General features: G+C 38.5%; 1 protein-coding gene across 2 annotated transcripts in view; it reads left to right on the forward strand.

The window, feature by feature from the left end:
- ANO5 (anoctamin 5) overlaps nucleotides 1-17,963 on the forward strand; it is a 61,045-nt gene that overhangs the window by 33,082 nt on the left and 10,000 nt on the right. For both annotated transcript variants that reach the window (XM_010563711.1, XM_010563712.1), the window contains 11 exons: nucleotides 1,628-1,696; nucleotides 2,902-3,186; nucleotides 3,535-3,648; nucleotides 5,770-5,885; nucleotides 6,785-6,919; nucleotides 8,165-8,270; nucleotides 8,360-8,420; nucleotides 9,921-10,072; nucleotides 13,899-13,973; nucleotides 14,666-14,888; nucleotides 17,376-17,545. In XM_010563711.1, coding sequence (XP_010562013.1) covers nucleotides 1,628-1,696; nucleotides 2,902-3,186; nucleotides 3,535-3,648; nucleotides 5,770-5,885; nucleotides 6,785-6,919; nucleotides 8,165-8,270; nucleotides 8,360-8,420; nucleotides 9,921-10,072; nucleotides 13,899-13,973; nucleotides 14,666-14,888; nucleotides 17,376-17,545 — 1,506 coding nt within the window. The remainder of the gene's footprint in view (nucleotides 1-1,627; nucleotides 1,697-2,901; nucleotides 3,187-3,534; nucleotides 3,649-5,769; nucleotides 5,886-6,784; nucleotides 6,920-8,164; nucleotides 8,271-8,359; nucleotides 8,421-9,920; nucleotides 10,073-13,898; nucleotides 13,974-14,665; nucleotides 14,889-17,375; nucleotides 17,546-17,963) is intronic.

Below are 17,963 nucleotides of genomic sequence, written 5' to 3' on the forward strand. Positions count from 1 at the left end.
GGAGGAGGAGCTGGCTGGTGTCTCTGGTGGCAGAGAGCCTCTGAGCTGACTCACTTGGCTCTTCTCCAGGGTTTGCTGGGGAAAAGAACGCATGCCAATGTGCTTTGTTTGGAGAAAGTGTAATCCAGAGTAGCGCGTAGCTTCAGATACCAGGCTGGAATGTCAGCTTTAATATAGCACTTTCAAATGTATCATAAATCACCTTGTAGTTGGATTGTTCTCTATTAGATCAGCAGGTCAGCGAACGAGTTCTCTGGTGAGTTTATACAGGTGCGTGTAGGCAGGTTTTTGAGATACATGAATTAAAAAATAGTGCATGGAATAGCATTTGCCCCCAGCATGTGCTAGAACTCGGGAATTATCATATTTTTAAGTTTATCTAGGTCAGTGTCTGATATAATATCTAATAATATTTGGTAAAATCAGATGTGACAGATAAAAATGCAAGGCTGCTAAAACAAGAAAATGTATGGATACATCTTAACATAGATTTGAGGGCCGTTAAAGCTATTCTTTGTATTCATTTATCTGAGTAGTTTATGCAAACTGAAATGCAAATAGGGTAGCCTGCTTCTCACAGATATGCAGGAAAAGGAAATTGGCTGAAAACTATGGTGTTCTGGGGTTTTTTAAGTGTGTTTGAAAAATGTCATTTAAGACCTTTCAATAGAGAAAACATCACACAGCATTGCAGGTTTTAGCTAGAAATAAATCGGTAGTCTAGCTAGTGCGTTCTGAAGAGGCTAGGGCTCAGTATTTAGCTTAACTTGTAGTTATCCTGGCAGTTCTTCAGCAAGGTTTATGTGATTAAAAGGAAATTAATTCAGTCTCTCAATAGGAGCAAAAATTCTACAGAGAAGGAGGGGAAGAAAATGTTCTTACCTAAAGACACCACCTAGGAATTGCTTGGCAAAATACAGAACTTCAAGAAAAGCCTCAAAGTCAGAGGTCATGCAGCCATCCTGCACTGCCACAGGCAGGTTTGTTTATTTCTGCATGAAGTCCACACTGACTTTATGCAAGCTAAGCATATGTAAGCTTACACGTGATGATTTGTTAGTCTTATCTAGTTTTACAGTTATGTTGTTTGTGAAGTATACTCTTTGAATTGTCTGTCATCAGTACTTGAACATCTGTATCAAGCTTGATAGTTAAACTGGTAAATAGATGTCACTATAAACGATCAGTCTTCCACACGCTTCCAGAATTTCTCTTTTCATCTAGTTCTAACATTCTCTTAGAAATATAGCTAAACTTGAACAATAACACACCGCACACACCACCCTCCGGAAGAGCCAAAAATGCTCAAGCCGCATGACTTCATTTACTTCTCTGGTTAACAAGGTTGCACAGTTTTTGAGCCTATTCCTAACAAATAGGTTTCCTGTTGCTAGTCAGTGCAATTCCTGATGTGTTGCAGTCACTAGGCTGGCCTTCACTCAGAAGTGGCCTGGTATGCATCGGCTGGATTTTTGTCTGTTGGTCTGCTTTCTTTTACAAAGGTCACATAGCATTAAGGGGTTGTTATCAGGGCAGTGAGGAGGAGTGAAACTCAGTGAAGTCATCAGTAAGTGATCAGTTAGTTGCTAACTTCATGAGTTAATGAAGTGTGTTTATTTCTTTTCAGGAAAGAAGAAGAGAATTTGAGAGCAATCTGCAAAAAGCTGGTTTGGAACTAGAAACAGAAGACAAGAAGGTAAAAAAAAAAAAAAAAGAGAGAAAAATTAGGACCAAAGAAATAGACCTGCAAATTATTAATTAATATATACCACTTTGTTTCTTTGAGAAAAAATTTAAATTATGCTAGCAGATTTCAGTGGAATGTGACTAATTTAGGTGAAAGCTTAATGTGCTTATTTGCATTATTTTTCCAGATACGTTCACAAGAATTGTAGAAGCAAAGAATTTTGATTCAGGAAGGAGTGATGGCTTTTGATTTCATAACAAAAAGAAATCAGTTCCAAAATATCTGTGACTTCGTTTAAACCCATGTAAATGGGAAGTATGCTTACAGCTAGATTTAATCCCACCTAACAACTAGTAACATATTTGGAAGTCAGTGAATGGATTAGCATACGTCCACTGCACGTTGTAATTATGAGGAAGGACCCTGATGTAACAACTTGACGTTGTTTGAGTAGTGTTACTCTTTTGTTTAAGAACTGGAGAACACGGGATGCTGATTTATTCAATCAGCATGCTTTGTTCTGCCGGAGACTGAGTGGGGGAAAATAATTCTTGATGAAGTTCAGACTCTGTAACAGCCGTAGATGGGGATTCATTGAGCAACATGCTAAAAATACCTTCTGATGCCATTTTCTCCTGTGTATGCAGAGGAACGCTAGAACAACATATACCGTTGGGTGAGGCCTGTGGTAAGGTTATTCCTTACTATAGCTGCGAGGCTGTAACAGATCTTAGCTCTGGCTGGTAACTCCTTTTTGTAAGGCGTCTTGTATGCTCTACTCTGCCGTCTGAAAGCTGCCACCTCCAGGAAAGAGAACAGCTTTACAGTCCAGCAGGGTGGCCTGCAGGACATGTGGGCTGCCAAGTGGCCAGCCCTGCGTGGCAAACCCTTGTGTTTCCAATGCGCTCGGAGCGTAATGAGAGTATTCAGGCCTCAGTGTACAAGATTAATGTAGTTTGAAAAGCTTTTGCAAGCTTTTAGTAGCGCAAAGATTATCTTTATGAACAGCCAACCATTCGGATAAGCTTTTCAGTTAAAAAAAAAAAAAAAATATATATACACAAAAAGTCCCCCTATTGCCCCGTCCTTTTTTTTTTTTTTTAAAGCTTTCAAAAATATGTAAAAGGCAATAAATTTTGTATAAGAACTGTTCTCATAAATCTTGCAATAAAATACAGTTTAGTCTGATGTCTGATTTAACTTTCCTGGGGCAGGAATCTGAAGATGGCAAGATTTATTTTGTGAAGATCCATGCCCCATGGGAGGTTCTGATCACATATGCAGAAGTGCTGAACATTAAAGTTCCCATCAAGGAAAATGATATTCCCTCAACGGTGGAGAACCCCCTGGACTGTATGCTTGCACCGCTCAGGCTCCCTGAGAAGGTGATGCACCCTGAACCGGATTATTTCACAGCACCGTTCAGCAAGGACAAGCAGGAGCTGTACCTTATTAATGACGAGAGCACTTTCTTCTCACCATCCATGAGAAACAGAATAGTACGTATGTCAATTTGCCTGCTTCTATTTACATGTAGATTTACGTGGTCCCGTTAGAATATTCATGCAGAGGAGGAGTATATAAATCTGTGGGTAAGTACGAGGAAGCCAAGGTTCCTGTGCATCTTTCTTATAAATCTGGAATACTATTTGTTGGAATGGATCTTCTGGATGTCTACAAGGCAAGCGTACCCTCAACGGTCTCATACGGGGTCAGGCCTTCTGAAGAAACACTTTTTGCTTTTGCGTATTGTTCCTGCAGGTTACACACAGTGCATAACCATTATAGGTTTCTGTTAAATAGCCTTAAAGCAGGAAAGGTCTGAAATTCTTGTGTTTGAATCTCAGGTTAATTATATTCTTACACGTTGCCCGTATGGAACAGAAGAAGGGAAGAAAAAATTTGGGATTAAGAGACTGCTAAATAATGGCACCTATTCAGCTGCATATCCTCTTCATGACGTAAGTATTTTAGCTTTCTGCTCCCTTGAGCATTTACCAGTGTTTTTACTCTTTTACCTATTGTGACATTTGCTGTTTCGAGCAGAAATGAAAATGTACTCAAGCCCTTCCATTTGTCCCAGTAATTTATTCTGGTTTATAATACACAAGACATATCTGCCAGCCCTACTATTTGGCTTTTATGTGCTGAAATGTTTCTTCCTATGAATGAGTTTCTAGCATATACTTACGTGTCAGTCACATAATTCGTAAGAGGCTTATTCCATAGTATAGTCCTATGATGTCTATGATAGAGATTATGTGATAGTACATTACAAAGATTATAACAAGGAGTGAATACCTACTGTAGGTGCATACATTCAGCCGTGTGTATGTACAAGGTGTGTACATACATATGCAGTAGTGCATACTACCTGTAGTTATATAAATACTCTTGGGATCATACCATGTTGGGACTGAAGTCAGATGAGTTGCATGAGCCCTACAGTTCAGTGTGCAATGGTCGCTTGTCCATCTCCTAGTGAGCTTTGGTGAGCAACTGCAAATACTGGAAGTGTGGTAAGGATGGTAAATACTGGTGTTTAGTTTTGCTGTAGGGTCAATTTTTAGTACAACATGTGGATTTAGCCCTGAAGTCCCTTGGAGAAAACAAGAGAGATGGGTTACTCTATTTTATGGTCTTTTTTTTTTAAATGAGGTTTTGGTTGTTTATTTGTTTTTTCCTTCTGAATGTTGTGTTTAATTCATTGGTTAAATCTTAAATTCTCTCCTTGTTTTTAATAGTTATTTCAGATTTGTCACAATGCTTTAGTGAACTTAAATTGCTTATTTATATCTGTGAATTCTACCACAAGATATTTTTAAATACTTTATATAGATTTATGTTTTTAAATGTTTCAAATATTTATTCCTCCCTTAGAAAATTAAAAGAAATGGATGAATGGACATTCTTTAGGTTTTCAGGGGGAAAGTTTAGCTGATCAGAGTCTAGGCTGTAGAAGACTAGTTTAGGCTGGGAAGTACTTTTTACTGTTGGGACTACCAAAAATACAGGCAATAAAAAGCAGCTGTACAAGAATCTCTTCTATACAAGTACAACCAACCTTAAATGCTAAGAAATTGTATGAAAAAATTCCAAAAATCATGAGACAGACTCTCAAATCATTGTCTAAAAAATAACTATTTAACCTTTTAAAATATTTAAAAAATGCAAACTTCAGGTTGTTTAAACTTCTTGATTTCTGTTTAGAAACCGATTTTCATGCTTTTCTCTGTATTTGAGAGACATTCAGAAAAAAAGGAAAACCAAGATCACAAAATGAATATTTGACATAGCCAAATATTTCTAAAGGCAGAGTTCTACAACACGAAATAAAATTACAAGATCTGTCAGAAACTGTGGCTATTTTGTGCTGTTTCATTTCTAGGAAACTGATGAAGTTCCAAAATTTTCTTAGTATTTGACAGGTAGATACATGATAGTGACGAATACCACTGAAGTTAATTAGTGTCAGAATTTCATTTTGCATGCCCTCGCCTTACAACTTTAGAAGCCACAGCACGGAGTACATTGCAGTGCTATGGCTGGAGGCAGGAAACAACTTAATTTATGTCCCCTAGTTTACATCTTTCGGCAACATGCTTTTGGCTTTGCAATTTACAATGAGACTGAAGTATAGAGAAGGATTTAAATTTGCATTATTTTTAATGAAGTCAAGTAAAATAGTGGTTTTCTACTTTAGGGAAGCTTCAGCTTCTGCAGTTGCATATGCTACACCAGTGTAAAGGAACAAACCATTCACTGCAGTAATCCACCCGTGCAAATGAGTATGTTGTACCAACACAACACTGATGTAATGTAATGTGGTGTGGTTACAGTACAGGCTAACTTAATGTCTAAGATCAATAGATGTTTTCTGAAAATGTGTGTTATCTTGAAACATTACATATATAAAAAGGGTTCAACTTAAAGTGGTGAAGTAGAGTGCTAAGTTTGAATTTCAAATTAGTTTAATTGGCACAATCTTAGAAGGGATGCATCATCATTAATGTTTGTTTCTTTCAATGTAGTATTTGAGTCTGTCGATGAGGTGTTTTGCCTTTACTCTGATTTGCTCACAGTGCCAGTACTGGAAAAAGGCAAATGATCCGAACTGTGACAATGAGAGATATACGCTGTACATGGAGTGGGCCCGTTTCTTGCGGTTCTACAAAGAGCAGCCTTTGGACCTCATCAGGTAAAACACTGCCTGTGTTTTATTATATTTACTCTGTTTTCATCGTAATATGAGCAGTACTCGTTAGTACCTTGATCCTGCTGGGAAATTCTTACTACTTTTGAGATCCAATGAGAATCAGATACTTAATTGGGCACCAGGTCCTTGGAAGACATGACACAGGTTTTTACTAGTAAGTGGAAGAATGCTTTATCTCAAATCAAGGCTCTTTCGATCTAGCCAGTGCTCCCAGGGTCAGGTATATTACAGATAATTCACCTGTAGAAGAACACATAGGAAGAATACCTTGCATTTTATAATCAATATCTGCCACAATTTTTAAAGGTTGATTTGAAATTTTGAAATTTCAACACAGACTTGAAAGAACACTGATAAAATCAGTTTTGAAGCTTGACTCTTAATTTAGTACTAAACCCAAATTTAAACTGACCTTACCCAAGATATCTTTGATTTAGCTCATATGATGTAACAAAAACATTACTTTATTCGCAGGTTACAGTTGCCCCATTTGAAACACAACCAGTTGTATTTCTGTGAAGTACTCATTTGTTCTAACCACATGATCTGGACTGTTGTGCCCAGTTTCATTTGTATAATTCCTTGGAAAATCAAAAAATTAAATCTTTGTTTACATTATCCTGTGGGAAGGAGAAAGAGTGATTTTAAAGCTGGAGCTTCTACTAGGAGGAAAACCAAAGAGAGACCATATATTTTGTTCATTCAGCTTGCGTAACTACTTCTCACAGCTAGCTTCAAATCTCATTTTTCCAGTGTACATCAATGCATTTCTGTTAAATGAGAATTTTGCCAAGTGTTTCATTTTGACTCTGGCCAGTTTGCACTATTGCAGTTTTAAACTTTGCTTTGTATTCCTATTAATTGCATTTTTTTGTATTTAGGAAGTACTATGGTGAGAAGATTGGAATCTATTTTGCCTGGCTAGGATTTTACACTGAGATGTTATTCCTTGCAGCAGTTGTTGGCTTAATCTGTTTTCTTTATGGCTTGTTTACAATGGATGAAAATATGAGCAGGTGAGTGTAATGTTGAAAATCTCCTGCGTTTATGATAGGAAAAGCTAAGCAATGTGAAAATTTTGTTCTTGCAAAAAAACAGGTAGCAAGCTTTTAAAGCTTGTTAGAGCCGGCAAATTTGTTCTTCAGCTATCTTTTGTTGACTGAAATGGTGGTGGACAGCTAATGCAGAACTTGTGACTATTAATTAGACTCAATTTGTAGGTGAAAAGCAATATTTTATTGCCATTTGGCAATAGCTTTTTATATTGGAGTACTTGCAATACATAAAATCCTAAGAGTACCACTGACATCTCTCAAAATTGTTTGTTTCAAGTGTTTATTGTTGCCTTAAGCTTTCCTATTTTAATCTATCTTGCAGAGTAGTCCATTGACTTTTTTGCGTAGGTCATCCTTTGTACTAACTACCAAAAGCATGAGTACAGGACAGATCAGCAGTGTTCTCCCATCAAAGAGGGATCCGGTATCTCGGAAGCCGGAGTTTGCTTCTTTTTAAATGAGCATTGTATTTGTTTCTTCAAGGGTCCCAAGATCTATTGTACTCAGGGATGAGGAGAGGGGGAGGAGAGGAAAAGGGTGTTGACGTTTCATTGTTCACTGGTTTTTATAAGAAAGCTTCCAGAAAATTTTGAGTTTTAACCATAAAAGATGAATAGCAGGTTAAAAGTATCATCCATTCTATTGAATTACGTCATTTTGAGACTTACATTTTAGCTAGGTTCAGAATTCACCTGAGAATACTACTATACATGTTCTGATTTCTCAGGGTACTAATGGGCTATCATAGGATTGTAAACTTCGCCCACTGTAGTAGTTAAATTGAAGTAGCAAGTTTTACTGTAGATATCAAAGCTGAATTAATACTTCTGCTTTTAGAAAAGGTTTTTTGAATGCATTACTGACCCGATGAGAAATAACATTGTTTATGTCTCGCCTGAAAGCAGTTCGTGTGCAGTACAGCTCCTTACAGACTTCTGATTCATTACTGATAGAATCAGAAAGCCCATACCAAGTGAATTGCTAGTTCTTCTCCTTGTAGCAGCTTCTACATTTCTTGGCTTGCCCTGACCAACCACAGGTTAACACCAGTGAATGTGACAAGACTTGGCATCTTCTCTGTGAAGATGCAGATGTTGAGCTTTGAACAAATGAAGCTCTTCATTTTTTATTTTTTTTTAATAAATTTCATATAGCAGCTCCTCAGATGCTGTGAAAAGAGATACTGTACAATGTTTTTCTCCTCAGCAAAGAAATCTGTGACCCTGCAATTGGAGGAGAGATCATCATGTGCCCTCTTTGTGACCGTGAGTGTGAGTACTGGAGACTGAACACGACCTGTCAGTCCTCAGAGGTGTGTATCTGGTTCTCCAGCCGCTTGTCGTTTTTGTTCATACTGAAAACTGGTTTGGTGCTGACCTGTTCCTGTGTATTCTGTTGCAGTATTCCCATTTGTTTGACAACGTGGCAACTCTTTTTTTTGCCATTTTCATGGGCATATGGGGTGAGTACATTTGATAAGTTTTATGTCAAGCAATAAGGAGATCTTGGCCGAACTGCTGAGGGACACTGGAATTGGAAATAAGGGGAATAATGGCTTCACTCTAATATCCTGCCACAGATGCAAAAGTGATGAAAGAGTAAAAAGAATTAAAAGTTACAGAGGAATTGAACTTAAAAAAACCAAACAAAACCCAGCAGATATCTAGGATATCATAAACATTGTGTACTCGTAACTGCTAACGTTTGTTTCTTTCCTTAGTAACCTAAGACAGAGTGGTCCAACCTTATGCAGCCCTTGTAAGAGTCCTCTCTGCTAAGCCCTGCACGTTATCAGTGTGCCTGTGAGGGAGTAGAGTGCTTTTGTGTCCTTTCACTGGATGGTGGTCCATCACTGCTGCTTTATTAGCACCACTTTTAGGATGAGAAGTGGTTGGCTTCTACTCCAGTGAAGTTCATACATGATAGTATGTTTTGATGATGCAGAAATAGGTGGATTTCCTGACTTTTTCTCTATATGGTTTCACATCAAGTGATAATTGTTCAGTATATTAATCTAATATAAGCATTTCATGAACACAGAAAGATCTCTGTGTGCTAACAGAAAATCTATTTGTGTATTTGTTATCAAAGGATCTAGCCACTAATGTTTTTCATAGAGAATTTTCCCCAAAAAATTTGAGTGTGGTGATGTTGTATGGGTGTTTCACTAAACTTTTCTTGGTTTTAAGCACTACCGTTTGAGTGACATGGATTAATCATTCAGGAAGTACTAGCAAAAGATTTTTAGAATTGCAGAAGATAAGCTTTCCTGTGTTTGTGTAAACCTTAAAGCCTCTCCAGGTCAAATAAGAAAATCAGATTACTAACGGTTTACATTTTGAAGTAGTTTACAGCGGGCTTTTAAAATGTTACGTAGTATTATAATTTCTATAGTTGTTTATTTTATATGTGAAATCAGTTCCCTCTAGTGTCTTAATTAAGCCAGCCTCACTCTTGATCATATGAAAAGCATCAGATATTCACCATCTTAAAAATGACCGTGATATCAAATAATCATCAAAAAGCAACAGAAATCTTTGAACGTACTACTTTAAATCAGTTCTGCTTATTTGTAGTAGTTGTTCATGTGTTACAGGTTTATACACAAGCAATTGGTTGAATTATCATGTTCCTTTGTTAATTCTGTGTTGCTATTTGCATATGAAAAGTAGTTAGTTAAACTGTGATTGAACACAGTCGTCATAACCATGGGAGTACCTATATCCTGTCTTGACATCTTCCCTGTCATCTACTTCTGGAATTCAACTAGCTAATAAATGACTTAATCCATATTACGGTCTTAGCTGTGAACTTCAATAGGTAGTCAGTAAAAATAGATGGGTCACACTGTGAGGATAAATAATAGACTGCAGAATAGAAGCCAGTGCAGAAATAAGTTTAACTTGCTTCATGAACTTGTTCAGTTCTCCCTTAACTGTATTTTAACGCTTCCGAATTGCAGTTACACTTTTCTTGGAGTTTTGGAAGAGACGGCAAGCTAGACTGAAATATGAGTGGGATTTGGTTGATTTTGAAGAGGAACAGCAACAACTCCAGCTGAGGCCTGAGTACGAGGCAAAATGTACCCAAAAGAAGAAGAATCCTGTAACTCAGGTAATGAGCGTGCTGGTTGACATGCACGCAAATTCAGTTTTGTGTTGAAAGTTTGATAATGTGTGAGTTCTGTCTCAGGAACAAGTCTGTATCTTGTGGCTAGGTAAAGATTTGTGTGACATGTGTAAGCAATGCCGCATTTATATTGAAGCAGGGCAGGCCCTCAGCTGTTACTTCTCCACAGAGCAGTGTTTGACAGCCGTGAGTTTGGCTGAAATATGTAGAACGTGATGCCAACCACACCCTCACTGAACACAGCAGGTTGCATCAAATATCAAAGCAGAATTTGGTAACACATCGTTTTCTCGCTGGAGGCATCCAGTTGATGGGTGCTGAGGTTTGGGCTTTTTGACTACTACCAGAGATAAACAGTTTAACTGCCGAAAGCAGCATGGCTGCGTTAGCGTCAATAAATCCAGGGGTCTCTTTACCCTGGCGCAGGGCCGTTGCGGTGCGGTCGTCCAGCTTTCCAGTCTGAAGGTAACAGGAACTGAAGGCTGTCAGCACGTGACAGGCATGCTCCATCTCTTGGACCATGGCTCTCTTCCTGCAGATGTCTCTTGTTATCTAGGCTTTGAGACACAATAAATGAGAACATGGGGGGGTTGCCTCTGGAGTGTGTGCATAACTTTCATTAATTATCCTCTATTGATTTTAATTTCCACTGGAAACTGATATGTTAAATCAGGAATACAAAGGCAAAGTTGATAGCTTTCACTTGGCTAACACCATCTTTGCAGTGTCCTTCACGTTCCTAGGTAGCAGTCTCTGAAATCTTCATGCCTTTAAAAGCACTCTTTCTCACCCCTACACAATGTATGAAGAAGCAGTTGTCTTGATACAAAGATACATAAGTGGGACAAGTTGAGGTTTCGCTTCTGATACACAACTACTTTGGGGAACGCTAGAGAGATGAAGGTTGCTGAAGCCCTTTGTTTGAAATCTAATTGAGATACAATTAACCACACTATTTAACTCTGTTAAACACTCTATATAAATACTTATTAAATGTTAATTGTCTTCATTTCAATTTAATTTAGGTATGAGTTATTTGACCAATTTAGGGATCAGATTGCTGCATTCCAATATAACATCTACCACCTCAATTTGATGTAGTTTTAAATCATCCTTCCTCTTCCTAGAATTGCATATAAATAACTTATTTTCACTAGTTGTAAGTATACTTAGATAACACAGGCCTCAGAAAAGAAATAGACGCTTAGCCAGAACATGGGAAGAATCATTGTTTTATAAACAGTCGCCCTGTCTTTCAGGGCTTGTCTCCTTAATTATTAGGAAATATGTACACTAATTTATTTCTCATGAGACAGTTTTTCTGTCTCTCCTTCCCCTTCTGCACGTGCAGCGTTAGTGCTGTTGTTATACCTGTCACTTGTACGCTGGACAAGTTACACAGAGATCTTTGATAACCACACACTATGATTTTGAGCATGGCTCTGCTGAGGTATTGATTTCTGCATGCTCAGGAAAACAGTTTCAGGTAAATAAATTTTTGATTAGCTAGTTCTTCACAGAGGCGGCCCTTGTGCGTTCTGAAGTAACAGACTGCAGCAGAGGGTAATTGTGTGAGGACAGGGAAGTCGTGGGCTGACTCGGAGGCAGTGGTTACGTACAGCATGGACCAAAACCCGTAGTCTGGTGAGGTGAATCAGCTGCAGCAGATGACAGCATAAGGTGGCATGGGTGAGGTGCATTTGTGTAACTGTCCTGAGGGAGAAGATTGTTCTTTCTCTAAATTCATGCAGATCTCTTGGGTAGGATGGTTTATTTGGACTTTCTTTAGGAAATAGAAATTGGACAGTAATATATTTTTCTTATCTCAGAGTGAGGTACTGCACTGGTCTGTGCTTTCTAAGTATGCATTAACAATTACTGTAAAAATTGAATGACTGTACAATCCTTTTATTTTATAACACATCAATTTATTACCTTGGTGGATTTTCAGAAGCTTTTGTGCAGCAGAGTTTAGCAGTGATGCTTATCAATACCCCGTTATAGCAAACCATACAGGTTAGCCACGCTGTAATGTAATTTCCTTTCATTAGATAACATGCAGTACTGAACATGTGAAAGGACAGTGCTTTCAAATAAGTTAGTTCCGCAGACTGATAAGATAATATGGATACAGGTCACTGAGTTTTTTGCATCCCGAGGCTGGCTTTGCTTTGCTCAGAAAATTATTTCCTCATTATTCCTGGCCATGATTCAAAGTTCTAGGTGCACTGAAACAGAAATTGCCCATCTTGAGGCTTTAATTAACACCTCATTTGCTCATGATGCTCAGCCATCTAGCTAGATCATAGCTAAAATCTGGTTTTGCTGATTACAGTAGAATCTTAATTTACATAAATAATGAAGCATTCCATTCAAACTTGGGCTCTGTCATTGCTTATTATTGCCTACATTTTGTTCTAAAGTATAAAACTTGTTGAATAGCCTAGAATATGTGAAATATTTATTGTTAGTATAGATTATATATATTATTTATTAATACAAAATAAGTATAAAATGTTATGAGCCTATGTAAAGTCACCTGGTATCTATGCTCTTATCTTCAGCTGTTTTCTATAGTTCTGTTAATAGAGCCTTTAACTGTTACCACCATCAAAAAACTTATTGTGACTTGAGACTACAGTATTGATAATTGCGTTTAGTGAGTGTACTTAGGCAGACACGGGCAGTATATCTCTCCTGAGAGAACAGCACATTACGCTTCAAACAAAATCACATGCGTATGAGCATGCCGATTGAAGAATATCACCATCAGGAAGCAATGCTTGTAAAACAACGGCTACTGCTTGGCTGTGTCAGGGAGAAATGTGCAGCTCAGTTGCGGCCATTGCATTCAGCATGATTACGCCACGTTATGCCAGTGCGTTCGGCACGTTCTGGGCTTCTGTGCAACAGAAAATAAACTCCTTTCAACAATGTTTTACAGGTTCAATACCTTCTGTTGTCAAAACAAGCATTTCCTGGTTCAATATGCTTATTGATAATATACTTAATATTGCGCTCATGTGTAATCCGTGCCCCTTTGTCCAAGAGGAGCATAAGCATACTACAATGCCTTATCCCAAAGATTTATCAAATTCAGATTATTTTTTACTAAGTCTTCTTCCACTGCCATTAGTTCTTAAATGATCCTTTCTTAACACATGTAATCTGGTATTTTAGGAATTAGAATTGGTTGCAAAAAAGAGAACTTTACACGAACATGGAAAATTGTTCATGTGCTATATGGGGATACTCACTTGGGTAAGACCTAGCTGCCTGATGCTGCAGCAGAGATTGGCAACTAATGAATGTAGCCATTTCTTCAATTAAAAATAAATTGAAGGAGTGGAGGAAAACTCTCTCTGGCTGTGTGGAAAAATGTGGTACATCCAAATAAATGACCATTTTAAGAAACCTCAGTGTGAAGAATTTCTTGAAATTCAGTCCAGTTTTGGACTCAGAGCTGTATGACAGCTGACCTAGCATTAGAGTAATAGTTGTGTCCTGTTCATCTAATGAAGGAGGTGTTCTTTTTCCTTCAGCTATTGATTGATTTTTGCAAAGGTTTAACCATTCTTTCCAAGTACTGTCTTTACTTTACAGCATTGTTATGGCCACTTCTGTGCTGATCTTTTTGCCCCCCAGCACATTCAAAACCCATGTCCTATCGGCCCTTGTAGAGAGGGGAGTTCTAAAGGTTTTCCTTGGATGTGGGCACTTTCACACAGCTGATGAGAGCTCTGTGTGCTGCTTGACGTTACAATAAGATTATGGATCTGTGAACTGTGCTGTGCTTGCTCGACTGTTTCAGGAGATGGAGCCTTATTTGCCTGTAACTAGCCAGGCTGTGCGGTTCTGCGTCTCGGGAACTACAGTGTTGTTCTGGGTGAGCATCTTTTTGAATCATCATTTTAACGTATATCAGAGCTGCTGATCATCCCTAATCATGACATTAACATATGCTTTTACTGTTGTCCTGCAGATTTTTCTGCTGTCATGCAAAATGCAATTTAATTCAGATTTAAAACAAACAAACAAACAAACAACAAACCCTTGGAAAAGCCATCATTAATTATTAACTTGATTGGACATCTTAGCATAGGGATAACTTTTTCTCTGGCTTATGTGCTGTTAACAGACCATACTGAGAAAACTTGTAGTAAAGGTAAAAAAAACCCAAACCAAAACTATTATTCATTACAATGAAATATCTACTTATTCCTCTTTAGAAATATCTGCAGAGTGACTTTCAGAGCGGACAATATAATCTAACTTGACCCTTCCATCTCCATTTCTATAAGTCTGTATTCTTCTGCGCTATTTTTTTTTTTAGTACTGATATTAGATTGTCTGCTTTTTTGTGTGCGTTAACAGAATAATTTTCTTGGGTTTAATGTATGTAATGTAACAAATTATTTTGCCTGTGTATTTTGCGTTTCAGTGCTGCTGAACTCATACTCCTAAAGAATAAAATTTTAAAAACTAGAAAGCATGATGATCTACATCTTATTTCAAGAGTTGCATGTATATAGCTATACTGAGCTGTAAGTGTATTTCAAATCTCTGTCCTTTCCTTAGGTGTCTCTGATTATAGCTAGCATGATAGCTGTGATCGTGTATCGTCTTGCGGTGTATGCTGCCTTTGCCAGCCTGATGGAGAACACTCAAACTTTACAGCCCATCAGCGGATTACTGACCCCTCAGCTGGCAACTTCAGTCACAGCCTCATGCCTGAATTTTGTCATCATCATGATACTGAATTTCTTATATGAGAAAATAGCCATCTGGATTACTGATATGGGTAAGCGGTGTACCTGAAGACAAAACTTTGAAGGAATCGCTAGAGATAGAACCCAGCTGGAGGTGCTCTATGTACTTGCTCTCAACGCAGGCACAGTGGGAGCACTAGGACATTAGTCTGTAGCTTGCAGCAATGACTCAGTTGTATCCATGACCATACTGAACATTTTCCCTGCATTTGAATAGTTATCATAAGCTGGTTTCTCTTAGCATAATGTTTGCTTATATTAAAACTAGTCTACAGAGACAACCATAGTTCTGAACATGATTAAAAATTATCATGTGTTACAGTAGACTCACCAGAACAGGACCAAACTGTCTCGATTTAGCAGTATTTCAATTAGAAATCCTGAAGATACATTTTTAAAAATAGATCACAGCTTTCACAGCCATCTTTACAAGAAAAAGGACTGAATAATCATGTCTCTTACTTTGGGGGAAAAGGTAGGAGGCTGGAGCATGGGATAGGACAGTATATTTTCCAGGGTTTTCTCTTGGCACTATTTCCCTTAGCTCTGGATTTACAGATTTGGAGTTAATACAGATTGAAGGTAGAGATTGAGCAAGTTGAGAAGTTGGGCCCAAGATGTGTCATTGTGGCTGTAGCCATTGGTAGCATTACTTGCAGTAGGCTCACTCCAGAGCTGGAGGAACTAGCAAGCAGGCCCAGAAAGATCTATTAGTTTTCTAGCAGATTTTTATGTTTGACTGTTGCTTGCTTGCTGGAAATATCCTTCCCTAGAGCCCTTCTTATGTATTTTTCTTTGCCCTTAATCATTTAGATGTACAAGTCCCTGCAGGTGCTTTATAGAAAGAAATAATTGCAGAATATTCAGCTGGGGGGGAGAGCTGAAAGTATTAGGTATTTGTAGTTTGTATAGCTGTCAAAAACAGCTGGGTGGTCTTTTTTTAATGAGGTCTTACGAGCAGAATCAAGAATTGAAAGGTGTTTCTTGCAGAAGCTTAATGGGATGTTGCATTGGGTTTATTTTGAGTTATCGTGGGCCATCTCTTGTCTCGGAAAACTGCTTATCTCACGCAGCCAAATTAGACCAAAGAAAGACAGAACGAGTAGTAAGTAAAATTGCCCCTAGCAAAACCAAAACCAAACAGAAAATAGTCTTTTTTTTTTCTTTCTTTTTTTGAAGGGCATGAATTACAAGCATGAAGGCTCAGCAATGTTATTTTGCTGCTTGCAAGTGTGGAGGATTAATTTCTTAAGTGTCAGCCCTACCTGTGGTTATCAATTACAGAAGGAAAATCACTATTTACTTTTGTGGGACTGCCGCCCTCCTCTGGCAGCCGCGGCAGCTGCACTTAGCCCAGGCTTAGAGACACGGCTGGGTCCAGGCTGTGAAATGTTGGCTGCGGCTGTCAGGAGTGTCTCTTCAAACTCTCTTCACTCTTGAATTCCTGAAAAAGGTTGGGCCAGATTTTGCTTTCCGACATGCAGGAATAACCAGCTTCTGGTGCTCTGAATGTTGCGTGTCTGACATAAACATTTGAACAATGACAATAAAAACATTTTGATGAGCTGCAACCTAGGCAGACTACATCACCTGCGTACTGCCTTCTGTATAGTACACTCTGATGTCAGGTTCCCGATAAATACCCTGTGTTCTTCTGTCATGCAAATTTATGCCAAGCTTGCAAATGTTAGTTTACTCGGATATATAAAATAACTCTAAAATAGGGCAGGTGAGTTCAACACGTCTGCCAGGTCCTGACCAAGTCAGAGGGACTTGAATGCTTGTGGTATACTTTCTTCCCCTTTTTCCCAGCTTGAATTAGTTATTTGTTAGCATTTAACAGGATGTTTTACCAATAATGCGCTTAGGGCTTCCTGCTACCTTTAAAAATGTAAACGTGATGGAGAATGTGATTATGAAGGTAGCAAAATCTCAAGCAAAGGCTTGGTGACGTTCAGTACCACCGACATGCTTGCATCCTTCCCTATTCTTCTCCCCGTTATGAGTCTCATCTTTCAGAGGCACAGGGCCCATCCAGTTTCTCTGACTTCAATATATTACACACATACAGCATATTGAAAAAACCAATACTGTAACATACTTCTCTACCACAAAGAAAAAAAAAAATTCTTTATCATGCGCATTGCCAACAGTGAAATTTTCATACTCTAGGAGACCCTGCTAGTTACTGTTTGAGATTCGCCTCGGATCTCCTAAAATAGGGTAGGCTTTGGGGATAGACAAGTGCTAATGGACAGTATGGAGAAGGGGAAATTGAAGTTTATAAGAGTTTCAAGAATGAATTTCACTTGCCTGCCTACTCAGAATATTGCATTGTAAATTAAAGGTAGGGTGTCTGAGAGCAGGAGCTCCATCTACTGAAACGTTTGTAGGTCTTTTTCTTTTTCTTTTTGCTTTCCTTTGGGGTGTAAGGGCACTGTGCATGATGAGTATTTATGAATCTGTATCCCTTTAAAGGGAATAAAGGAAAGTAAAATAACTGTTTTCTGGTTTCACAGAGATTCCCAGAACGCATATGGAGTATGAGAACAGGCTCACTATGAAAATGTTTTTGTTCCAGTTTGTCAACTACTATTCATCCTGCTTCTATGTGGCCTTCTTCAAAGGGAAGTTTGTTGGTTACCCAGGTGCCTATACATACATGTTTAATCGTTGGCGAAATGAAGAGGTAGGACTTTCTCGATTAAGGTGGATTGAATAATAATGAACTAGTTAAACTCTATCTCCTCCAACCTGTGCACTCATAAATTGCCAGCTGCAGGTTCGGTCTGGAATGAGCCGGACCTCAGCTGGCCATCCCAAGGCTGATGGAGGGGCTTCCAAGGATTCTTCCTGCTGGTGCTGGTCAGGGAAACACCAGCAGTGAAAATCTGTGGCTGTCAGTCACAAGGGTAAAAAATAGAAAAGCTTTTCTTGGCCCCAGTTGTCCTGAAATACCAGTGGATGTCGCCATAGGTCTTAAAAGTGATTCTCTAGGTTGAAGAAACCTAGTATAAATGGAAATGGTGCCTGGCCTTTGGGTGTCTCCTTAGCTTTTTGAGGCACTACGTTTTCAGAGAAACCGCTTGGTAAAAGGTACTTCTGTA

The sequence above is a fragment of the Haliaeetus leucocephalus genome, unplaced genomic scaffold (assembly GCF_000737465.1).
Source record: "Haliaeetus leucocephalus isolate CR32 unplaced genomic scaffold, Haliaeetus_leucocephalus-4.0 Scaffold173, whole genome shotgun sequence".
In the NCBI taxonomy this organism is placed as follows: domain Eukaryota; kingdom Metazoa; phylum Chordata; class Aves; order Accipitriformes; family Accipitridae; genus Haliaeetus; species Haliaeetus leucocephalus.